General features: G+C 32.2%; 2 protein-coding genes across 3 annotated transcripts in view; one reads left to right on the top strand and one right to left on the bottom strand.

The window, feature by feature from the left end:
- Positions 1–376: 376 nt before the first annotated feature.
- On the bottom strand, positions 377–6,080 carry LOC123706044 (proteasome subunit beta type-2-like; the record flags this gene model as incomplete). The annotated part of the gene is made up of 4 exons (XM_045655178.1): positions 377–950; positions 1,983–2,145; positions 3,040–3,233; positions 5,945–6,080. Coding segments are annotated over 4 exons (654 nt in total), but the record flags the coding sequence as incomplete, so codon positions are not given.
- A 1,676-nt stretch (positions 6,081–7,756) lies between these two features.
- LOC123696652 overlaps positions 7,757–27,433 on the top strand; it is a 102,150-nt gene continuing 82,473 nt past the window's right edge. For both annotated transcript variants that reach the window (XM_045642992.1, XM_045642983.1), the window contains exon 1: positions 7,757–7,898. In XM_045642992.1, the coding sequence (XP_045498948.1) occupies positions 7,795–7,898 (104 nt within the window). In that variant the 5' untranslated portion in view covers positions 7,757–7,794. The remainder of the gene's footprint in view (positions 7,899–27,433) is intronic.

Raw genomic sequence — 27,433 nt, 5'->3', positions numbered from 1 at the left:
ACACCTATATACCTTGAGGTTATTTACATAACAATCATTTGAGGACGTTATATTGTATGTATTTGCCAATTTTAACAGAATCTTTAGTGCGGGAATCAGAAGATTATTTGTTATTCTTCATAGTAAATGAAAAGTGACATATTGCGTCCATTGCATGTGTTTACAATTCAAGCTAATTATGATTAACTAATATTATTTATTTACTTTTGTATTAAATTTTATTGTTTGTATCGATTTGCGTGATAAGACGGTTGTTGCACTATTTGCACTATTTTAGTTATTAAAAATGGAAATTGCAATGTATCCAATTACGATGAACAATAAATAACAACTCAATTATAAGAGACTAAGTTTATTCCACATCAAAAATATATGTACATATAAGACAATAAAAAACGTAAAAGACAGTAAGGAATAGTTTCATGACTTGCAGATGAAGTAACTAATAGTAGTTATATATTTTGTTTTCTTACGTTGTCATATTAACTAACAGTTATACAGAATAAAAAGTAAAGTCCCATGTCCCCTAGTGGGGTAAGGGGCAGATGCATTATACATCTGTTTCACTGAACGATTTGCTTTTAGGGACAAATAGGTGATCAGCCTTCTGTGTGCTACCAGACCGAGACTTTTTTTACTTCGTCTCCACCGGGAATCGAACCCAGGACCCCTCGGTGCTACGCTCACGCGTCAACCACTGTACCAAGGAGGCTAACAATACATAAAATACGTCCTGTGAAAGAAGCTATTTCCAGCTATAAAAAACACTATAAAATGCAGTTTAAATAATCACTTTCCCATAAAGGAAGCGGGGCTAATAGTTGGTAATGTTTTGAGGCCATCTTTAGATATAGATTTCACTCCAAAGTTGGGCAGATTCATGAACAGCCGGCGATGTATTTCCTGTACACACCGCTTTATAATCTCGTACGCTTCTATTTCTGTTAGATCTGTAAAATAATTGAGAAAAACAATTATTAATCTATATTAATATTATAAAGCTGAAGAGTTTGTTTGTTTGAACGCGCTAATCTCAGGAATTACTTGCAAAATTCTTTCGGTGTTAGATAGCCCATTTATCGAGGAAGGCTGTAAACTATATCATTACGCTTCGACCAATAGGAGCGGAGGCATGCGGGTGAAACCACGAAGCGCAGCTAGTAATTATTAAATAGGTAATCATTATTATTGATATTATAATAATAATATGTAAATAAAAAAATAAAAAATAAAATAAATCTTTATTTCACCTTTAAAATATACAATATTGATTATGAGGCTCTGGCTCTCTTGCTAGGCATAGCCTGTGTTAAGAAAGCCAGTCCATGTGACTTTGTTCTTCACATATTTTGGGATTTTTTTTGGTTAATAAGTTTAAAAAAATGTTCAATCGAGTTAGAGGACCTATATTGTTAAATGTTTATTCAAAATGGCTTGTGTTTGTACCAGAAAATAGGGAATTTTGTCCTATTTTAAGGCGAGCCTGTGCCAAAGGGTCTTTACATAGTTTCGACAAAGCTCTTACGGTCCGGATATTTGGTTATTTATATTTTTCCATCCACTATCCATATTTTCTATTGACACGCGAAAAAGGTTAAAGGATTTTTTAAAAGGTCGTCACTCGTAGATACTAAAAATGAAAGGGTTTGAAGAGCAATATGTGTAGCTATTTATTGAAATAAAACGGAATCGCCGAAATACGAATATATTATGTAGCGAATATATTAAGCGCTAAATAATAATATATGTATTATGGGGTGTTATTTTATGTGAAAACAAGAGTTTATTAGATTACACATACAAAATAATCATTTATACTAAGAAGAACTAGAACATATTAATAGTTTACCATTAGATATACCTTGAAAAAACTCTACTAAACCATAGCATAGCATCTTTTCATGATCACGTTTTAAACTATCGTGAAAAATACATCCTTCACGCATAATTATGTGTGTATAGACTGTATAGTGTATACTTACTTGGTTTATAATATTGGTTCAAAATGCTGATGCTTATGAGCCCTCCAAACCCGTGGGCAGCGAACGGTAGCCTCACGCAGGAAGCCAAGAAGTCCATGGAGTAGAGTTGACCACCTTCCTTGTCGTCGTAACCAGCGATCAGAAGATTTAGTATGTAGGGATTCTGTAAATTTTATAATTATACACTATATTATATAATACAATAGTTTTAACACATAATTTTATCACAGATGAAGTTTTAGCCCAGTATCTGACTACAGACAACAAAGACAAGTTTTCTACAAAGTTATATTTTTCGTGTAAAAAGTAAATTAAAAATAATCACATTCCATTTTAATACTGAGCATAGTGTCTATATTACCTTCGATTGTAACCAACAATTTAAAGTAAAATGTAGAGCCTTATTTGGTATCCATGATATTATAATATAATCGCTAAAAAACACCATTGTTTTTATTGTGTACTAGCTTTCCGTCCGTTAAATTAAATACTAAAACCTTCCTCTTGAATCACTCTATCTATTAAAAAAAACCGCATAAAAATCCGTTGCTTCGTTTTAAAGATTTAAGCGTGCATAGGGACATAGGGACAGAGAAAGCGACTTTGTTTTATACTATGTAGTGATAGCCATAGATGATATTATAACTAACCTATAGGTATAAAAAAAAAACTTCTTGTATCCTCTATCGCTAGACACTAACTATCACACGTCATAGATATTTTGTAAATGTTTTGCATCACGAAGTTAGCAAGTGTATTGTATCAACCATAAAGTGCTGTTTACTTTATGTTTTACGTAGGTATTATATTATAACAAATAGCAATAACCTATCCTGAAACTCTACGACGTTTAGACAAAAATAGGTATTTGATTGATGTCGCGATCTTTTTTTCTGTTTTAATGACTAGCGGATTAATGCCTATAACCCATAAATTTCTGTATACATTGACTCCTATCCAATAAACACTTCTCTATATTTTCCAAATGTAACTTCTTAAATTAACCCGCGCCAACAAACAAACCCCTCAAATCTACAATATAGATTTGTTGACTCACCCCAGCCCGCAACATCTCTGCCATATTGACCCTTGTGAAATGCACAGCCGCCGCGGTATCCAGCTGGTACCCGTTCCTCATGGTGTACAGCTTCAGGTTCTTGGAGACGAACTGGCTGAACTGGCCTACGTCACCCATGTCCCCATTCACGCCCATTAGAAGCTGATCCGATAGTTGTATGAGCTTGTCTTCGTCTGTGGTTAGAATTTTTTATGAATATCTAACACCGAAAAAATTTTTCAAATCGGCCCAGTATTCCTGGTATTAGCGCGTTCAAACAAACAAATTCTTCAGCTTTATAATATTAAGTATAGATATGTTTATCATCAGGCTATATTGTTTCTATTACAAGGATAGATAGTGTAGAGTTATTCATACATTTAAGTTTTTAACTTGGTGATTTTAAGAGCTATGAGATTACTAGAATATAGAAATATATTACGTTGTAAATTTAATTTATTTTGCATAAATACTATCAAAATCTTAAGACTTATATCATAAATATGCTTTTTTAGCTGCTTATTAAAAATAAGCCAGTAAAAAGGTACATATTTTTGAAGAAAATTACTGATACTGGTTTCGAGTCTTTTACTGCAAAATTTCTCATAATGCAATCCGAATCAGAGGGTTGCATAAAAGACAAGAAGGAAATTCTATTGGAAATCCTTGGCGTTGACTGCTGCATAGTATTTTTAATTTGAATAATGTTAAGTATTCTTGATTTACGTTACAACTGGCAAGGGAATATTAATAGATATTATACTGCTAATTCCCAGATTTATAAGTCAATGCTAAAAATCGAAAAATTTGAAAGTTCGTAATTGTTTTTTTGTAGAGGATAAAATAATACCCAAAACTGTTAAAATGCTTTATAAAAATGAATCGCAAAATGTGTTGCTAAGCATACTCGAGAACGGCTGAACCGATTTCGTTAATTCTTTTTTTATAGTAAGTAGGTATTCCTTGAAGTACGAGGATGGTTCTTATGGAGAGAAAACGTAAACATGTACCACGGACGAAGTCGGGGCGGGTTACTAGTACATTTATAAATGCATCTTTGTTTTCACTGAAGCTAAATAATATTTATGGTAACAAACCGTCACACGTTATTTTCACAACACAACAAAGAAACTACAAATGTTCCACATTTAGATATTATAGCATTTAAATTATTCTAATATTTTGATTCGGTCACGTTTGAAACTATTTATAAGTGCTGATTTACACAGGGTCAGTAACTGACTACAAATTCGAGGCAAATCAGTGCTGACCCGAAAAAAAACCCTGTGTAAACAGATTTGAAGTCAGCTGTACAGAGGCTTGAAGTCTATGTAAACAGTTAAAGACGCCGAAATTCGGCGCCGCGACTGACTTGTCTACTGACCTTGTGTAAATCAGCACTAACTTTAAATAAACAGGCGTTTAATTATTCAAAATGCAAAACATAATATATTTCAGATAAGATTTACTTTTATGAAAAAATATGTGAGAACTAGTTGTTAATCTTAATATATATAAATCTCGTGTCACAATGTTTGTCCTCAATGGACTCCTAAACCACTTAACCGATTATAATAAAATTCGCACACCATGTGCAGTTCGTTTCAACTTGAGAGATAGGATAGGTTTTATCCCGGAAATCCATCGGGAACGGGAACTATGCGGGTTTTTCTTTGAAATCGCGGGCAAAGCCGCGGGCGGAAAGCTAGTATTGGTATAATTACAACGTGTTTTAAAATAAAACAAAGCATAAAGTATATTTTATATTATTTCAGAGTGAAGTATTCTACTCTTTAGTTTTAATACTATAATAATTAATCTTATAAGATTATAAAAATATTTTTTACTGTAAAATATTATGTGTTTATGTTAGGTTTATTATTAAAAACGACGGATATTACCTATGTAGAAACAAAGGTTTTTATTATAATTCCACGCCTTCTATTCTATGCCGGATAAAAATTAAAACCCGTCATATATCAACTGCAATCAGTACCTAGTATATTATGAGGAATTTTAAAAGGTCCTAATATATTATTATTATTCCTAATTTACATTTATTATGTTCCCAATGTACGAGTATGTTTTCTCCGTTTAATCTTGACCAATAAATTTATGTTATAACTAAAAAGTGCAATCTTGAATAACACCAACTACATCAAGAAAAGTGAAATGTAACAACGCTATATATAATGAAAGTCATTTACATAGCATGAGGGTGCAATTACATGAATTCTAGGTCGACCAATCACGGCCGTGCAATTATCATGACTTTGAAATTTGACGTTGAATATAGTATTGGCTTATTTACTTGTCATGTACATGTATATGTACACTGTACACATGACCTTATATCTACATGCTATGGTCTAAGTATACACGCAGTATACATTTGCAACTGTAGTAAATATAGCATTCTCCTACTATTCAACAGCCTTTTGAATTGAGAAACCTACTAATATTTTAGGGAAAAATTATACCTTTATTAAATAGCAAAACTTAATACTAAATTCAAATACGATTCTCTAGATAATTATACAATTCTTCAGCGGGCTCAGCTTAGTAGAACTGCGATAAGCTCGGTTTTCTTCGTCTGTTTTCCCTACACTCTCAGCTACCTTAATTTCGTGCTAACTGATTCTAAACTATAACTAGCTGCGCTCCGCGGTTTCACCCCCGTGGCTCCGCTTCTGTTGGTCTTAGCGTGATGAAATGAATATTATAATATATATTATGTAGACTTCCACAATAAATGGGCTATCCAACACCGAAAGAATTTTCAAATCGGACCAGTAGTTCTTGAGATTAGCGCGTTCAAACAAACAAACTTGTATAGATATATTAGGTATCTACACTGCGTTATATATGGGTGTAGGTATGTATAACAGCCTATATAAAATCTTACCATCCTTCATGACTAAAATGCTCTGGGTACAGTTCTGATCAGCGGCAACTATCACGAAATCCTTACACTGCATTCCCAGCAAACATTGCAGTAAAAGATTCGATGCCGTCATATTGATATGAATAACAATGAAAAGTACAAGGAAAATTGTTATAAAATAATATGAGGAAATGTAAAATTGTATATAATTTATTACAAAAGACAATGACGGCTTATAATGACATCTTTGCTGGTGTTTTGATATTATGATGGTGCACACGATACTTACATCATGTGCGTAATTTTCAAGCATTAAAATATATACAAAATAAATAGGTACTTCCGCAAAATAGCATCTCCAGGCTATTTACTTGTCAAGAAAAATAATATATTTGAATTATTTATAGTAAGCACTGGATTATTGCAGCAGATTTATTCCACAGGGCCTTTTACTGGAAGCCTGCCGCCCTTGCGTAAATACTTTCTATATTCCAAAAAACCCGTAGTTATAATATTATGTTCTTTAAAACCAAAGTAAAATTCTTCATTATATTACTCAACGTTATGAATGATAAGAAGACGTGTAAGGGAGTAAATATTTGTATACCTTAGTCCTTATCGCATTCCACGTAAAACCTTTTAGTCGTGTTGTAGTACGTTGCGTAAAAACTGATGTATTGAGTCCATGAAAAGGTAGATCTTATGTAAATCTAGGTTAGCCACGGTTAGCACTCTTTAAACGAACAACTACAAAAAAACTTTAACGTTTCTTGATGTTGAATGCTTGATGAATATATAAGACACTTTAAATACATCACAGACATTACTATCGATAGATTCGAAAAAACAGAAAAGACAGAAAATTTTGTGTTTGGTGTATTTTCATAATTCACATAAACTTTTGTATTGAACTGCATATTTTTTATAATATTTCGCATAGTGTACATTTCTACAGCTTGATTTTCTTAACCAATAGTGTCTTCGTTACTTTCAAGGATACATTAAGACACCAAAATCCACAATTACCATACCAACGTCTTGCTCTACGATATAAGATTAGAGCTTAATTTACGGTCATATTCAAATGCATTATCTCTGGTTCCCATGTTGAATCGCACTGATAAACCCCACTACACCTCGTGGGATGTTCCCACAGATCATTTGATTACACACAGTAACGATGACAAGCTTTATACCTTAGCTTTGTAGGTACCTATGTATTGCAGAAATCTTCTGAAGAAGACTGAAAATCTTTGTCGATGTATAGGTACCTATAAAACAAAGTCGTTTTCTCTGTCCCTATAAGTCCCTGTATGGTCCCTGTGTATGCTTAAATCTTTAAGACTACGCAACGGATTTTGATGCGGTTTTTTTAATAGAGTGATTCAAGAGGAAGGTTTTAGTATATAATTTATTAGGTTTGAGACAAAGCGGGCGAAGCCGCGGGCGGTAAGCTAGTTACTAATATAATTTTATGTAAAATTAACATGATTTAATAGAGCAAGTGTAGAGATTTATGTCGGCTCTTCTCTGTAGAAGTTATATGAATGAATGAATGTAGAAATTGCTTTCCAAAATATAGTTCTGTGTTTCCGAACCAGAGATAAATGGTTATGTTGTGGCGATCTATAAGTGCTTCGAGAAGAAGTCAAATTGAATAGATAGACGTTGTAGAATGTAGAGTTACACCGTGAACCGTACACGTGGGTGAAATACTTGCTTTTTACTTATGTTTGAAATTAAAAGTTAAAACCGAAAAATATTGCAAATTTCGTTAGTTTAAGTACCATTTCCTAGATTTTAAATAAATTGGTTATTTTCATTACAGGTACAAATAATGGACTAATCTCCAAGTGTGAAAGAGAAGTGCAATGCCGGACACGCTGTCTCTGTCTACGGGGGTCAGTCTCGGCCTTTTGGCCGGGATTGTGTCTGGAGTCTGCTATTTATTTGCAAATGGCATAAATAAACCTAAGTAAGTATACAAGAAAGGAGAAACATTACTAAAATAATTCATACGATTTCTCTGGAGAAACGAAGGAAAAAAATCGTTATTTAATATTTTCAGCCAAAATAATTTATTATACCTTTCCGACTAGTGTTAACTAATTTTTGAATATTGCTGAATATTTTTTTCTAACAAATCCACGGTATATTTGAAATCTAGATAAATTAATTTTAATTTTAATCATAGGTAATTAAGAAAGATATACAATAAAGCACAAAGAGTTCGTTGGAAAAGAAAAACAGCTTGTGATGTTTTTATATAGAAGCGCCATCTATCGCGACACGTCTCAATTAGTAAGTTGTAACGCATACAATGTCCCTTGGGTGGCGCTAGAATGTAGAGCTAAGCCTAACCGCAATTTTCATAATTGATGAGATTCTTAACAAGTGATAACTGCGTTAAAAACAACCGACTTCAAACTTGCACTTGCACCATTTACAAATACAGACAAAAATGTTCATAAAATAAAAACTACTGGGCCTATCCGAATAAAATTTTTATGGGACCAATTTGACACCATCCCGCATCGAACAAAAAAAGAATCACGTAAATCGGTTCAGAAACCTCGGAGTAATCGGTGTACATACATAAAAAAAAAACATACCGGCCGAATTGATAACCTCCTCCTTTTTTTGAAGTCGGTTAAAAATACATACTATCCTTCGTTATTACATATTATTATATATTTACATTTATGGACGTGATATAGATAATAATATAATAGGACGTTTAATGTTATAAACTACCTACTAATAGTTCAGGATACATCGCCCATTTTTGCAAGTGACTACTATCAAGCTAATTTTCCGTTTGTAGCTTTATTTTGATGAGACGCCCAATAATTTCGTGTACGAAAGTCTCGATTGTGGTAGCTAACAGAGATATTAAGGATAAAAATTTTTGATTTGATGGTTCTCAAATATTACCACAATCGAGAGTTTCGTACACGAAATTATTCGGTGTCTCATCAAAATAAAGCTACAAACGGAAAATCAGCTTGATAGTAGTCACTTGCAAAAATGGGCGATGTATCCTAAACTATAAACTTTCTGATTGAGAAAATTACGGGAGAGCAGGATGAAAACTTTTTGCATCTCCAGGACATCAGTCAACAGTCCAGATCGAAATCAACCTAAGATTTGCCTCACGACATATAATAATTATGTTAAAGCGCGTTCGGCTAGGCTTGCAATTTTTAATTTTCCTTGACCAGACATAGAGTTCATATAATGACGGATAGGTAAATCATTGCGAATGAAATAATTCATCTATACTAATATTATACAGCTGAAGAGTTTGTTTGTTTGAACGCGCTAATCTCAGGAACTATACTGGTCCGATTTGAAAAATTATTTCGGTGTTAGATAGCCCATTTATCGAGGAAGGCTATAGGCTATATATCATTATGCTAAGACCTACAGGAGAGGAGCCACGCGGGTGAAACCGGGAGTGCGGGTGAACTCCAGACTAGCTGCGCAGTCTGGAGTAAATCTCTGAAAATTATTATAGATTTACCTTTTCTGTGCAGCATATTAATTAACCAACTACCACTAATTATTGATGATTTATTTTAAGCCACACTTTAAACTTAAACTAGAATAACCAAAATAACACATTCAAGGTAAATTGGATAGCTATCTCTATTATAGAGTTTCATCACATCCGCATTGACAAACTTTACAATAGAACACGCATGAGGTGTTTTCGACCGTGACTATTTGTTTTTGCTTGTTTTTTCATATATGGGTCTTATCGTAATAAAATAGTAGTTTGGGATATAAAAACAAACAAACAAAATTAATACTGGTTTTGTATTGGTGGTGTCCGTCTCCTAGGTACAGTGGTTGACGCGCGAGCGTAGTACCGAGGAGTCTGGCAGGACAGTCTCGGTCTGGCAGGACACAGAAGGCTGATCATCTACTTGTCCCTAAAAAAAATCGATCAGTGAAACAGATTTATAATGCTCCTGCCCCTTACCCCACTAGGGGACATGGGACTTCACTTTTTTCTATTGGTGGTGGGATTTTAAGAGTGTATTCATCTACCTTCTACAAACAAAAAAGATATTTAAATCTCTCTTTCGTCTAATACATATTAGTGATAAAGATGGCAATTTTTAATATTCTGTTGTTATCAGTACCTACTGCTAAGTGCTAACATAATATGCAATTATGTTGTTGATAGAACACTCAACAATAAGTTAAGTAACAATAAGTTCTAATCGAGCAATACTAGGTACAACTTTAAGTAGGTATAACAATACTTGAACTGATCTCCGAAGAATGTAATATCTTTTTTGCTTTTTGAATTTGAATGCCTATTATTCACAGGCCAATAAAAACATCACAAAAAGGTTTTATAACTTTTACAACGCCAATTTGCTGCACACTTTCAAATATTTTGAGTTGCTAGACATTTTGGAATTTTAATAAAATAACAATTATGAATTACCTAACAAAACCATAGACCAGAAATATTATGTATAACAAGCGCTGGAGCATGCCTGATTAGGTAGTTTTGAAAATAAGTACCTTAAAAATAGCAATGGTTCGTGTAAAACCATACTTATGATACTTGTAGAGATATTTCCTAAGGAGTAAAAATTTAAAAATGTTTAACACGTCTTGTGACAAAATCGTTAACCCGGGATAAAAAAAAGCCTACTACTCCTGGATAGCAAAGCTTTCAGTGGAAAGAATCATGGCTTAGTACTTCCAAAGACGACCATACAAAGAAGCTTTACTTCTATACAATATTATTATATTCATTCATATTATCGATTACAAAGGGGTCAAAACGAATTAGAAATGCAATACTCATATTTCCGGAGCCTAACATCCGCGCCATCGCCGCTGTCAGTTGTCAGTTGCCGCCAAAACAGAGCGCGCTATCGAAGACCGTTCGGAAATAATTTTATTATGAAATAATTAGATTTTTGTGTCGACAATTTTAGTGTGTGAGAAGTGAATTTTGTGCACTTTTGTGTGTGGCATATTGGATTGAGTGTTAATGCTTTTTTAAGGTCTGTTAAATAATTATAATAATACAAAATTTAGAATAAAATATTTTTAAGTAAGTTTGAATCGAGTGATTACTTATGCTTTATATATTAAAACAATTAGTAACATAATTTATACATTTACTGATAGATTTTTACTCATTTTTTAAATTCTAAGTCTGTGTCTACCGCAGTAAATTTTACAAACTAATAGAAATTAACTGTTTACATTTAAGCGTAAAGCCGCGTTAAATCGAAGGTCATGGATTTCAAAATCATTATAATTTTGTCACTGTGGATAATTATCTTAGGGCTCTCTATTTATTTAATCATATCATAAAACAATATTATTTGTATTGTTATACAATTTTTAAGCAATATTGAAACTTTTTTTTAACATTGACATTTTTTATCTATCTAGCTGTGCCCCGCGGTTTCACCCACATTGCTCTGCTCTTGTTGGTCCTAACCTAGAGCGTTATAACCTTCCTCGATATATGGGCTATCTAAAACTGAAATAATTTTTCAAATCGGATTAGTAGTTCCTCAGATTAGCGCGTTCAAACAAACAAACTTTTCAGCTTTATAATATTAGTAAGTACCTATAGATACGTAATCAATAATTTTGTAATAATATTACATGCTTTTCAAGTTATTATCACTAAGTTAGTTTGTTAGTTAGTTAAGAAAACCTCTGAACCGGATCCAAAATGTTTTCACTACTTATTAACATTGTTTTAATGAAGTTCAAAGCAAGTGAAACTGCAAATAGTAATGTATAAGATTGTTATCTTGTACATCTGCCATGAAATAATTTGCGAAAAGTTATATCTTTTGTATAAATGTGTGTAGGTATGTACAATTTCCTATGAATATGAATGTGTGTACTTCCACGCATGATATTGATTGAAATGATTAAAAACAATTAGGAAAAATGACATTTTTATTCCAATTGAGTTTGAATAGTTGATGTAAAATAACTTAAAAAGCCAAAATTTATTACTGCTCTTGGTTATCTCTAAAATAACTGTGTTATGACGGTAATAATGTGTTATTTTATTTTTTTAAATACATCAATTGTTTTATGCCCGGTTCCTATATTTGAAAAACGATCCGTTTTAGTTACGAATAGTAGTATAATTAACCAAGCGTAAGCGAAAATCGTTCCTATAAAAAACGTCTCGTCAAGCAACTTACCGACGGCTTCCTACTGACGGATGGGAGGGTTACTATTAACGAACGGTAAGCATATTGTATGGAGAAGACAGTTTATCGCGTTCCTATAAATATTTTTAATGTCATTATGCTGTCAAAGTTACTATTCGTATAGCATTTTGTTTACCCGTCGATTTCGGGCGGTTAAATTCTTACTATTTCATTGTTTCCGCTTCAATATCGAAATGTGGAGTTCAGATAGTGATAGAGAAGTGTTTAATATTATATCGAATTTCGGAAGAAGATAGTGGGCGTGAAAGAATATATATTATAGAGAAGGAGTGGATTTTTTTGCGACCTGGATTCTCATGAATTTCAATTGAGATTTCGACTTGATAAAGAATCTGTTGAACAATTACTTCTTGAAATTTATCCAGACGTACGAATAAAAGGAGCCAGGTTAGTTTAATGGAGGCATTAATATTATACCAAACACGTCTAACCTTATTACATACCTAATTTATGTTGTCATTTCAGGAATCATGGGGTATCTCCATAACATCAATTACTGTTGACGCTGAGGTTCTATGCTTTAGGCACAATATCGATATCAGTGGCAGACCTATTTCCCTTGGTCACGGCATCACGCGTGAACGGGTGGACCGATTTCGATAATTATTTTTTTATAATGTTCCTTAAAGTACGAGGATGGTTATTATAGAAAGAAAACATAAACATGTACCAAGGGCGAAGCCGGGGCGGACCACTAGTATATATATATGTGTCTACTGTCTATGTTTGCAATGTAGAAATCAATTTTTTAAACATTGTATTGTAAATAATAAAAAATAAATAAAAGTACATAATAAAATGGAATAAAAGTTTTATTTCTTTATAACTATGTTTAATTTTACATAGTAATATGTAACTACATAATATATGCCAAAGAACTGTCCTGTGATTCTTACGCGACAACCCTCCATCGATTACCATCTTCTATATTATATTCCTTAACGCTGTAATAGGCTCTCTGAACTAAATACATTTTTTACATAAGATTTACATTTAGCACTACCTAACAAATTCTTTTTCTACCGTGTGTCTAGATATATTGCTTAATAATATACAAAAATTAATTAGTTATTGTGTGTTCAGTATTTCAAGGGCGAAGCCGGGGCGGACCACTAGTATATTTATATGTATGTCTATGTTTGCAATGTAGAAATCAATTTTTTAAACATTGTATTGTAAATAATAAAAAATAAATAAAAGTACATAATAAAATGGAATAAAAGTTTTATTTCTTTATTACAGTTTAATTTTACATAGTAATATGTAACTACATAATATATGCCAAAGAACTGTCCTGTGATTCTTACACGACAACCCTCCATCGATTATCATCTTCTATATTATATTCCTGAACGCTGTAATAGGCTCTCTGAACTAAATACATTTTTTACATAAGATTTACATTTAGCACTACCTAACAAATTCTTTTTCTACCGTGTGTCTAGATATATTGCTTAATAATATACAAAAATTAATTAGTTATTGTGTGTTCAGTATTTCAATTATTGTGTGTTCAGTATTTCAATTATTGTGTGTTCAGTATTTCAATTATTTCTTCATAATATTTGTCCATCATCCTTATTATGGTTGAATTTTTTGGCTGAAAATAAAAAGTTTTCCTGGTAGGTATTTGACCAATTTTTGCATTAAATGTGTTGGTCAACGAAGTCCAACATTCATCCTTTAATTTATTCGTAGAAGCATTAGTCTCCTTACTGGTTATAATAATTATTGAGCAATCTCGTCTTTACTCATAGCCTTCTTCGATTTCTGTAACAGAAATATATGTTTGACTTTAAAAGTGTCCGAAGCAAAAAGTAAGCGGCAGACGATTTTAAAGAAGAAATATAAAGGCGTACTTACCGGCGTAATATCCATTTTTTATAAATATATAAACAGTGGTCGTTGTATTGTTATTCTTTAATTATAAAACTTGACAATGAATCATCAATCAACAATGAATGACAATAATTTGACAACTGACAAGCAATGCACGCGTGCGCGAGAAAAACGTTCCGTTTTTGCTTTCTGTGTAACGCATAAGGTTGTTTAGAAGGAAAATTATCACGCAGATGTCTACAAATATATAGTTCTTTAGTATTAGTTCTTTATTTATAAGAAACTTTATTCTTAAAGTTTATAATTCGGCTGTATATTTAACTTATATTGTCCTGAATTTTGTGTTATTTTAATTTCAATTTGGCTTATAACGAAACGCACATCTGTGAGTGAAGAGGGCTCGGTATTTTTATGACCAACGGATGTCCGTCGATAGCACGTCAAGAAATAAAATTGTGGAACGGTAATAACGACTCGTAGTTAGTTCTAGAAAAACGGATAGTAGCTTTGATACTATGACGTTCCGTTGAATATAGGAACCGGGCATTAGGCGGACGAAGTAGTGATCTGTATCTAGGCAAACAATAAAACTTAATGTTAATTGTATTAGGCCTTTCACTAAGCTGTATAAATTAACTATTACGCATACAAGATGATTGACCAATTTGTTTATAGCTTTATTTTAATGTCTTATTGAAAATTATTATTTAGCTCTACATATACAATCAAAAGAGGCTTTATGTTGAAGTATAAAGTAATATTTTATAGCTGACAAAAATGAAAATTTATTTTTGATAATGCGCAACAATTGAATCAAAAGAAGGGACCATCTATACTAGTATTGTAGTAAGTATACTATTACGACTATAACACAGCGCCGATTTGTGTTTTTTTTTTTTTTTTTGTTTAAAGAGAGAATTGATTTTTTCCTCCAAATTTTGTGAAACCGCGCACCTTTCAAATAGACATAACACAAGTTTAACCGCAAACAAACTATTCAGACAATACCTAGGTACACACTTTACGTTTACCATACACACGACAGAACCGCTTACAGCTATTGTCACGTAATTTCGCTCCGTCCCGCTTCGCTGGCCGTGTCCCAACCTGGAGCCTTTTACCGTCTGCTTTTTATTACAAACAGTTATCCACAGACATTATGAATGATGACATTAGTATGAGAAGATCGATAGATATTAAGTTGTGAATAAAGCTCCAACAATGAATAGATGCTCCAGAAACTGAACGTAACACTGACTAATATTGTCTAAGATTTTGCTACCAGTGCAATATGGTAATGTTTATCATAAGACATCCTATGTACCTACCTATCTAAAAATACTTGAAAAGAAAATAAATACCTAAACGAAAGTGACCGTGCTTTTAAAAAAAAATTCTAACTAGCGTTTCAAATAGTAGAGTACTAGGTAGAGTAGAGCAAGCAACATAATATCTTCTGTTACAGAATAAATTGAATTACTTTATTTCACAATTTATAACACTATAATAGGTAATTAAATGAATTAAAAAACAACATTCCTCGCCCATTATAGGTGGAAAAGCACCCTAAACCTGTTCTAACAATAATTATCATCAATCAATAAAAAAATTAATTATTTTTTTATTTTTTGTTAAAGTGCTGCCGCGGTTTTTCGCGAGTCAAATGCTACAGTAATGTGTCACTGATCTTTTATCAAACAACGGATGCCACCATGATTTTAGTATGAACATCACGAATTTATAAAATATTGATCTATTCATAGTTTTGTTTAAGTAATCTACAGCTAGAAATTAAAGATTATTAATGAATTTTAATTTATTGCAGTGAAACTTCTTTATCGGGGTTGGAAAAAAGTTTAGTGTAATTTTCGTTACGCGCCATTTTTTTCTTATCCCTACCACGCGTAATTCGTGGTATTTCTGTAAAGTTGCATATAGTAAATTATTTTTTGAAAAATAAGGTCATAAAGAAGTTACAGAAGTGTAAAGAAGTACACGCACACATTTTTTCATTATATTATTTTCCCGACGTTTCGAACACTTTACGTCTCCCCGTGACTAGGCTCGCTGTAAAGTATTCGAAACGTCGGGATAACAATTATATTATAATGAATAAATCGCGTTTAAAATCCGTTAAAATCTTTAATTTCTAAATTTATAATACTCGCGTAAAATCAAACACTAGGAAATACTAATCTACAGCTGTTATAAAACGAAAGTTTGATGTGGGTCATGTGGGTAAATAATGTGTGTAGATTTTGTAGACCGCATTCACGAATTAATTTTGATATTAAATAACAAAGTAATAAGATAAACCGACACTTGCAATTTATTTATCTAGATAACACACAACACGTTTTAATTAAAAAGAACATTACAAATTACTTACTTCATAATATTTATCTTTATTAGAATTTCTAATTAAATATTAACACGAAATGTAATATATTATCTTGTATATTAGTAATATACAAGATAATATTACTATTATATAATTTTCTGATTTTGAATGCACGCAAATATGCCACATATAGGTACTAAGCAGCATTTCGTTTGGATAAAATGATCTCTTCGGAATAAAACATTTTACTTTGTAGGTACCTACTGTCTAGTGCTAATTAACTAAAAGTAAGAGCTAGATGTGTGCTCATTAGTTCCGTCATCAGTGTTAACAGTAAATAATGATCGACCTTGCAGTTACTTTCTATAGCTAGGTATTTGATATTTCAGAATAGAATAATAGATGCATGTATTGTAATAATGTAGAGCTAAAGACACATAATATTGAGAAATAGCGTAGCATAATATAGCTGTAGTTACCAAAAATAAAACCAATCAATGTTTTTTTTTTAAATGAAAAATAGGGAAGCGCTTGACCACGATCACGTCAGCTGGTAAGCGAAGATGTGGTCTAAGATGGAGCGCGCACTTGGAATTTTTTTACCCGACTGCCAAAGAAGGAGGGTAATGTTTTTCGAGTGTATGTAAGTATGTATGTATGTCTTTTCCTTTGTGACCACCTGTAGCCTAAACGGCTTGATGGATTTTGATGTATGAGGTATCGTTAGATTTGTCTTGATTACGGGAGTGTCATAGGATACATTTTATCCTAAAAGTCCCACGGGATAAAGACATAATAATATTTTTTCTAAATTTCCCTTTAAAAAAATATGTATGCGGTATCATTAGATTCATTTCAATCACTCTTTTTTTAGTGTGCAGTCGGGTATTTTGTTTTTTTAATAATTTACTTGTTTTAACATACGATTACGAAGTCATTGACAGAGTTCGTATGACTCACAATTTAATCTATAGGTACTAATATTATAAAGCTGAAGAGTTTGTTTGTTTGTTTGAACGCGCTAATCTCGGGAACTACTGGTCCGATTCGAAAATTTTTTTCGGTGTTAGAATATAGCTCATTTATCGAGAAAGGCTATCATCACGCTACGACCAACAGGAGTGGAAACTAGTTACATACCTATATGTTGATTTTAATCACATTTAGTTGTACTCGAATTTTAAACATTATAATATAAACTAAAAACTAGGATAGGTATACGACAAAAGTAACTAAAGACCACTTTTGACTTAAGTACACCTCGTTCAATCTAGCCTATCTTTTTCTACTTCAAGGAAGTGATAACCATTAAATTCATACAAATTAAACCAAGCATTATGTCAGAATAAAACAATAAGCTGCCGTTTGTATTCCCGGCATGTCACATCCGTTTTCCGGATCAGCCGTCCGGTTCGACGTCAGGCATCACTGACAACCCAACTTCCCATAACAATAAAATTATATTGGTATTTTTATAAATTATATAGGTACCTATAGGTTTTTCTGCATGGACGAATTTCGGTTAGATCAGTATATTATATGGGAGAAAGCCGACAAATGCGTAAAAGTAAGTTGAAAAAGATAGATAGTATTAGCAACGTAATTAAGTTTAGGTTCTTTTAAATAATTTGGTTGAAATATTTTAATTTAAGATATAGATAGTGCAAGGATATTCTGACTCTTAACGGATTCGCTTATTTGCAAATTAAAATAAAACGAAATGTTAGCTCCTACAACACCAAGCAAGCAAGAACTACACGCAGAATATCACCAAAATAAAAAGGCAGGCGTAAAATTTTTAAACCAAAATATTGAAAGACCTCTTTATTTTTTCTTCGGAGCAATTTTAAGCACAGGTGTAGATTTGCTGGGCGGTGTCATTGTTAAAGGGGGTGACACATGTGGTGTTCCCTCCCCCGTAGTCATGTGTATTTTTACTTTATTTTTAAGTTCTTCGTACATTTTATTTTCCCTGTTCAATTGTGGATAAATTGATATCCTTCTGTCGTTGTCCTGAAATATGATAATACAGAGACCATTACCTGATAAGTTAGGTATTGTAACGTAATAAAGCACTAAGTAATAACTCAGCCCCCGGAATCACAGACACAATAGAAAATCTATTGTGTCGTGGACCGATCGGGCCGCTGCTGGGGGCTCAATGGGATAAAATAAATAAATAAATAAAATAGTAGTTAATTTACAATTAATGAATAAGTAAGTACCTACTTATAACAAAACAATAAGTACATTACAAAACATATTTTGAAGTACAACGATAAATTTAAAAGGAAACAATACTTCTACCTTCTTACATAAAGTAATTTAATTTTATACAAAATGTTGAAATGACTTTTTTTAAAACATGGTAACTAGTTGGTATGGTAACTAACTAAAATAAAATTTCGGCGTCTTAAAATTTGGTGAATAATTACTGAAATCTGACAGCTTGTGTTCCTAAATTAGAATTTTATTTGTACTCCACAGGTGACCTTCATAAAAATAATACTGAGAATGACATTTTATGAAGGAGAAAAGGTATTAACAATAATTAATGTTTTAATATATATTTGTCCAAAGATTAGGTACTTCTAGAACATCCTGCATACAGATTATTAGTTTTATCGTGAGAATAAATAAGATTTATTTAAGTTATTAAGCTGATTGACGCAGTTGTATAGTGTAGCAAGGCTTCAAAGATTACTATTTGATCATTCAGTATAAAAACGAGGATTACGTTACAGATGCAATAACTGAAAATCAGTGCTGTGTAGCTTACGACAGCAATTACTGAACCGGTTCACACTTTGTACAAAGTACTATTGCATCTAAAATGTTTTATAATACTTTGTTTAATCTACTAGATATAGTTTTCTTGATTTTTTCGTAACCTATATTGTTATATTTTTCTTTATTATGGTCAACTCACACCGAAAGACCGGCGAAGGGCAGCGAAGCGGAGCGCAGTTTCAGTGTCATATGAATTTTACGCACGGCTCCGTTTATGGAATTCCCCGGAATTCCTGCGGCGCCGCGGGCATCCACGCAACTCGTTCGAGTTTCTCATGCGATAATAAGTATTATAGTAATGAAAATAAAGTTAAAATTCATATGACACTGAAAATGCGCTCCGCTTCGCTGCCCTTCGCCGCTCTTTCGGTGTGAGTTGACCCTTAGTGTCAACCCGCGGCTTCACCCTCGTGGTCGGAATATAATTCCCATGAAGTACTTATTCCGATTTTCAGGTTCAATGGTATATTGAATTAGAGACCAACTATACCTTCGATAACAGCTTTTAGTGACAATTGACATAAAATTTCGAACACTGTTATCAAGGATTTACCTTTTTACGTTTCATAATCAAATAGCGAATCCAGTCCCAGAGATATTGATAAAATCTTCTTCAAACCATTCACTAGAATTTTATATACATTACAAATTAAAATAGGACAATTTCTTAACAATTGAGCAATCAGGTCATCGATTGTACACCACACAATAACATGCTAACGACTTGTTAAAGATTTAATAACAGTACATCGTATTTTATAAATTTAATTTAAAGTAACTAAGGGATTTTCAATTCACTATTAACAAGAACTAAAATATAATATAAATTATAAGGGTTAAATGATCAAAATAGAGATACTTATACGATCCAACAAAAAAAAAGAAATGCCAATGACGTTTGTGTTTAGTGTTTGCCAACCTTCTGTAATAGGTACCTTTTTCAAGAATAACAATTTATTTAATTTTGTATGACTCTTAATGCCGAACTTTATTAACTATGATGCCATAAAATCGCTTATTCGTAATAAATAAATCGTGTTTTCTGTGACATTTGTTTCAACTTTGAATAGTCCAGGCACAGTACAGACAAAAACATCTACCCAATCAAGTCTACCTTACAAAGCAACTGCGATGCGGAAGAATTATGAGGTATAAATCTACAGCTTTTTACGTACTACAAGTGAAATATTACCATCCGTATAACAATGAGATAGTACGTCTTTTTATGCTCAAACTGGTCGGTGGCGTACGCGTAGGTCGGCATATTGAACAGGCCCTTTAGAGTACCAGTCTCGTCGCATAAATCGAACTGAGTAAATATCGCGAACCTGAGAAATTGATATTTTATTCTGTAATCGTATGTACATAGATCATTTTATATGTATAGGTACGTATTAAGTTATTAGTCCTCTAGTTAAATGGAAGACTTCTAGAACAGCGCGGGCGTATTATCCGCAAACTACACGGGAAAATAACGTAAATCCACCAGGGGGCATTTCGGGGGAACAACGGGTGATAGTGCCTCTAGCACATGATCTTTACGATGTTATTCTTAACATAATATGATAGCAGTAGTGAAGTGCATTTAATTTGCAATTTCCAGGTCTGCCCAAACTCTACCTTTTACAAAGTTTAAAATAAAGCCCAATATAAATAGGTACAAAAATCAGTACCTAATCAAACTTTTCTGCAATTTTTTACTTAAGTATTTAAGTAAACAAAATAAACGATACAATAATTAATTGCTCACTTGCACTTTTTCCGAATGTACTCCAACATAATTCTAACAGGGCAGTTTGGATTCACAAGCAGAGTTTTCTCAACGGACAAATCGGTTTCTGATGATCGCTTGTGCATACTCGATAATTCTGGACTGTCTTTATATGCTACGAATATAAACATGGTTTTAATATTATTTCTAACTCTCTTCCTATAGTAAAGTGGAAACTCCAAGTCCAAAATAGAAAGAATCTGATCAAGTAGTAACAAAAAGTTCGGATGTAATATTGTTGTTACATATTTTTATTAATTCTTCAGTAAGGTTTCTGAGAAAATACTCAGACGAAACTTTTCGTATATTTTAAGAGATATCGAATATAATAAATTATCAGTGAACACTTTTATTAAATAATAATTATTTTGACGTCAAGATGTCAATAATTGCGATGTGACATTTGTGAACAAGGAAAAAATTATAGAGGAATTAACGAAGGTTCGCATCACAGCATGGATAAATGATGAATGGACTTCCGCAAAATATTAAGTGGGTATATCTGGTATAATCTGTGGGTATAATATTATAAGGAATTGGGATAACTGTTAAATTTATATTATGTACCAATATGTGTAGTATAGTTTTACACTTTCCAAATATAAACATACATATACAATGCCTGCTTAGATGTTCAATGCTCGTTTACTGAACTGAGAATATTCTGAGACACAAACCGAAAATAAAAACGATATTAGTAAATAATCAGAATCTATACCCATCCAGACGTCTGATAATATAGCGATTTAAAAAACAAATTTCATTATTATTAGATATTTTTTTTTCAAACACTTTATATTTTGCATAAATCCTCGTAAAGTCAAGATCATTGCAAGTTGCAACATAGTATATTTTGCTAATTCAGGCAAATATATTCTGTGATACACGTTATCATAGGCAATATATTCCTACCCTAAAGGTTATCTCGCATATCTAATATTTTGTTGGGTAAACACACAAATAACTTACATATTATTATGACGGACAAACAGAGGGAAGCAACTTTCTTATACACTATGTAGAGATAATAAAATCTCTAGGGTATTTATTTACCTACTACATTTCATATTAACATAATATAGTATTTAATGGGCTTTTGGAAGTTTTAAAATATTCAAACGATTGATTGATTGATATTTATAAATTAAGACAAATTGACAGTTTCTTATCTACTAACAAATTCATTAACATTACGAGCGCTCATTATTGAATATTCATAAACCACTTACAAATATATTGAATATTATATTATTGTAATGTGATATTGAAAATTATAAATCACTTATTTTTGTTTATATTGAAATAGCTTACCGCACGCGGCTTCGCCCGCTTTGTCTAAAACCTAATAAATTAACCTTCGTCTTGAATCACTCTATCTATTAAAAAAAACCGCATCAAATTCCGTTGCCTAGGTAGTTTTAAAGATTTAAGCGTACAAAGGGACATAGGGACAGAGAAAGCGACTTTGTTTTTAACCGACTTCAAAAAAAAGGAGGAGGTTATCAATTCGGCCGGTATATATTTTTTTTTTTTTTTTTATGTATGTACACCGATTACTCCGAGGTTTCTGAACCGATTTACGTGATTCTTTTTTTGTTCGATGCAGGATGGTGTCGAATTGGTCCCATAAAAATTTTATTCGGCTAGGCCCAGTAGTTTTTATTTTATGAGCATTTTTGTCTGTACTCGATGACTTAATTGGAATGTAGCAAGTAACTTTGATTCACTTCCCGGTAACCGATTGAGCTGAAATTTGTGTAAATTGGATAGCGATGAAACATTATCATGACATAGAGCTGATTTGATGATGGAATCGGAAGGTGGCCATAGGAACTCAGTAATATATTGACTCAACTTTATCGAGTTTGGGCTCGTTTGATTCGTGTTGAAAATTACACTAAAAAGTATTAAATAAAATTAACTGCACGGTGCACGGGCTTAATACTAAGTGCTTAGTGTTTGGCACCGACTTCAAACCTATTTAATAAATAGCACATCTAAATAATATGCAGCAATTAATAATATCAAATCTTTTTTATTTTTTACTTTTCCGTTTTTGAAGTCGGTTGTTTTTAACGCAGTTAATTTTATATACTATGTAGAGATTAAAGCTCCTATGTTCATAACATGACTACGACTAGTTATTAAAAAAATATATACTTATTGATAAAAAAATCTTTATTTATTAGATCTTCATGATTTTCATTCATTATTTTACGGCTTAAGACATTTATTTCTCAAAAAGATTATAGAGTTTAAATTAAATAAATAAATAAATTAAATAAACTTACCATAAGATCATCGAAAGAAAAACCCGAAAAGAAAGGTAAAAGCTAAAAGTTTCTTAGCGACAAATTGCATCTGATACAATATCACGCTAAAGGTCATCGGCCAACACGCAGCCTTGACCGGCTTGCATTCACCATTTCCCAACGAGCATCTAAGTAAAGCGTTCATATTTCATAAGACGTTTCAAAAGCAGCGCGGCGGACGCACGCGAGTGCTCCCTGTGATACACAACAACGCAAAACAATCTGAGTTCAAAATTATTCGAAGCAGATTAAATAATAATAAACCACAGATAATCCAGAAAAGAAAAGAAAACGAAAGCAATTTTTCGATTAACTGTCAATTCGAAAAAGGAATGCAATTCGCGCGCCAAATCTAGAACATTGGAAGACATTATATGCGAATTCGAAAAATTCGCGCGCAAAATCGGAAAATCGAGTGGCGTTTGATTAAAATAAATATTTGGAAATGTTAGAGAATGGAACGTGAAATGTTGTCTGGTGTTTCTTGTGTTATGTCGTTTGGTGTGGCAGCATGGCCGCCTCCAGGACCAATTCCCAGTGGTTCCCAGTTCCATCACCAGGGTTCGAACTTCGCAATTTTTGTTATTCTGTTCGCGTTGTGCATGATGGAGGTTGTAGTACTGAAGATCATGACTGAAGAACAGCATAGGGAACAGTCTAGGAGCGTTACTTCTATGTGGTTTGATATGGATGACGAGTGATCTGTGATAAATGAGACATTTGAAAAATAAGTGTGTATAATGTTTATATTTAATGAAGGATGTAAAGGCCTTGATTGATTGATAGTGTCGACTATGAGAGTCATAATTATAGATGAATGAAAAAACGTTAAATAAAAATTAAAAATTTGTTGAGACTGGATGAGTCTAAGCTATAGGATATTAATGAATATAAAATAAAATTTACAATATAACAATTATTTAATTTACTCCACATAGTTTTACAATTAATATTTATTAGATTAGACAAATTATAACAAGAAACAATCCTGAATTACAAGTGAATTAAACTTATGGTTTAAATCATAACATTTTTATAAACATTAAAAAAACATACACGTGTAGAATTTCATTAAAAAATGTACCTATGAAGTGTCATTGAAAATAACACGACAAAGGATACATTTTCCTTGTGCATTAGCATTTAGCATATTAAAAAAACCATGGGGTCGACATATCGGTTCAATGTTAAACCTTCACAGCTTCCTAGTAGATTTAATTTTCAAAAATATCGCCCAATTATACTGAAATCGGAATAAAAATGAGAAGTTATCGAAATTGTAGTTAACACAGGAGTGAATTCGATTATCTTATAATATAAAAATGAATCCCAAAATGTGTTGGTAAGCGCATAACTTGAGAACGGCTTAACCGATTTCGTTAATTCTTTTTTATAATATTCCTTGAAGTTCGAGAATGGTTCTTATGTAGAGAAAACGTGAATATGTACCACGGGCCGGGGCGGAACGCTAGTTATCTATAAGTATTAAAATTTAACAATTGATTGATTAAACAGATTGACTAGATACAAAAAAAGCAATAAGACACAGATATAATACTAGTAAATAAGACAATAATTTAATACACATAATATTCATTTAATTTTCCGTTAGGCGTTAACTCTATCATAGAATTTTTATATTTTTCCTGACCTACCTAAACCTGAATTTTTATTTCTATTCCAAGTAGAGATATTCATAAATTAATAGAACATTCAACTTTAATTCATTAAAAATTTATTTAATGATAAATATTCATCAATTCGTTATACACTAGAAAGTGGAATCCCTACTAATATTATAAATGCAAAAGTAACTCTGTCTGTCTGTCTGTTACTCAATCACGCCTAAACTACTGAACCAATTTGCATGAAATTTGGTATGGAGATATTTTGATACCCGATAAAGGACATAGAGACCTTTTATTCCGAAATATGTACCACGGGCGAAGCCGGGGCGGACCACTAGTATTTATTATAAATGCGAAAGATTCACTAAATGCAGCCAGCTACTAGTTATTATTCTGTTCTAAAGGTTCGTCGTACAGCGTACTTATTATTATTCTTAAAAAATAATGGAATTTTAAAATTCCTTTTAATAGAATTCCATATGGTTCCTGGTAGGTAATTAAACTAATAGGATTTTAATTGATAGGTATATTAAGTGCCATATGAGTTATATTTTGAAGATTTGTTTAAGGAAAATGATCCAATAAATTAATAATGTATCAATTAAAATTTAAAACATTGAATAAATTGCTAACCTACTAAGTAGGTACTAACTTGTTAAACAGCATTCAACACACAATGTTTCAAAATATGTTGAAGACAATTTTATTTAAATTTCTACTTGTTTACCTTCGAACTATTTTATAGTAGAATGGCATTGAAAATGTTCTACATTGTCAAATTGTAATTATAGCGTAAATAATAATCAAGATGTAAAAACATGTATGTCACAACTCACAGCTGAGGTCGCAGCCATCTATTAAACAGCTAGTTGAACGATGTCGTTTAATAAAGAGGCTAGTCTTTTAATTGAATACCTGATTAAATCTAACAGGGTGGATTGGTTGGCTGCGATATCTTTATCAGAATACATGAAAAACTATACTTACCTACTCAAAAAGATTTTGAAAATTTATAAAAAAAAGTTGGAAATTACGTAAGTTTAAAATATTTAGTCCTAATGTTATCAGAGGGGAGACAATCTGCCTACGTGATACTATAATTGAACATGGATATGGTAAAAAGTACCTTTCATATTTATCTCTCTGCTAAATACAATTAAAAGGTTCAGCTGTGAAAGCGTAACAGACAGTCCATTATCACTACATATTATAAAACAAAGTCACTTTCTCTGTCCCTATGTCCCTTTGTATGCTTAATTCTTTCAAACTGCGCAACGGATTTTGATGCGGTTTTTTTAATAGATAGAGGAAGGTTCAAGAGGAAGGTTTTAGTATATAATTTATTAGGTTTAAGTTAAAGCGGGCGAAGCCGCGGTCGGTAAGCTAGTTGTCTTAAAACTCACTATAATAAGATATTGATACTCAAATCTCAACACTTTTTATTGCCACGGAAATGCATGAAGGACGCTAGAAACAGGATTTACTATAACCTAAGCAAGCGTAACGTCTTCCGAATACACAGATAAAGCTTTTTAAATAAATAAAAAAATAGTGTACATTATATCCTGAATATAAAAAACTCAAACTATTGTGTTGCTCTGTGAGGGTGATTGTACTGTATCAAGGCTGTATGCAAAACCGATTTGTATTAAAAACGTAAAAAGCAAAACAAAGAAAGTTGGTAAGGTAAAGGAAATGGATTAATAATACTTAATTATTCAAGTATATATAAGATATATTATTGAGGATTTTCAAGGAAACCAATTTGTTTCTCTGTAAATTAAAAGTTTTATTTTAATAGTTTTCACAATAGTTTAACATACAAATAGTTTGTTACTACAACAACTTAACATATGTAATCTCACCTGTAAATTAAAAGAAACGACATTTAAAGTCCACATATAATAAATCCCCAATTATATCCCTTCTATCTTTCAGTTTTATTATAAATTGCGTTGCACACCAGCACACAATACTTTAATCCTTTCTCGCCATTTTTTCTTACCGCTACGTCAATCCGTGCCACAGATAACGTGAACGCACGAATCGCGGCAAATTTGAATATTGATGAAATGGCATTTCATTACATCTCCCCCCCCAAAAGAGAAAATTCTAAATAATATATCTATATCCTAAACGTAATCTTCATATTCTGCTGTTACTGGTTGTAATTTAGTTATGTGAAATAGTGATGATTCTGTTTTTCTGTTTCCGGTGTCAATCCTATATATGGAGTTTGATATTTTCTCCAAAATCTTGAAAGGGCCTATTAATAATTCGTCTAATTTTTTCCTATTTAATCTGTTTCCATTCTCCACGTATACATCACTCCCTATTTGTAATTCTAGCGGTTTTCTATTTCTGTCAAATATTTTCTTGTTGTAATTGTGGGATTTTATTGTATTCTCTAATGCTAATCTTCTGTCTGCAATCCACTTGTCTTCGCTTTGTATTGTTTTAATTTCGTTTGGTAGAATAGTGACATTTGTACCATCAAGTAAGTATTTTGGTGCAAATCCTGTAACAGAGTGTTCCGTTTCATTATATTTCTGTATACATTCTCTTGCGACTGTTGTCCATGATTTTTTGTTATTTT

Source organism: Colias croceus, chromosome 1, assembly GCF_905220415.1.
Source record: "Colias croceus chromosome 1, ilColCroc2.1".
In the NCBI taxonomy this organism is placed as follows: Eukaryota; Metazoa; Arthropoda; class Insecta; order Lepidoptera; family Pieridae; genus Colias; species Colias croceus.
Note: the sequence above shows the minus strand (reverse complement) of the source record. Positions and strands in the feature narration are given on the sequence as shown.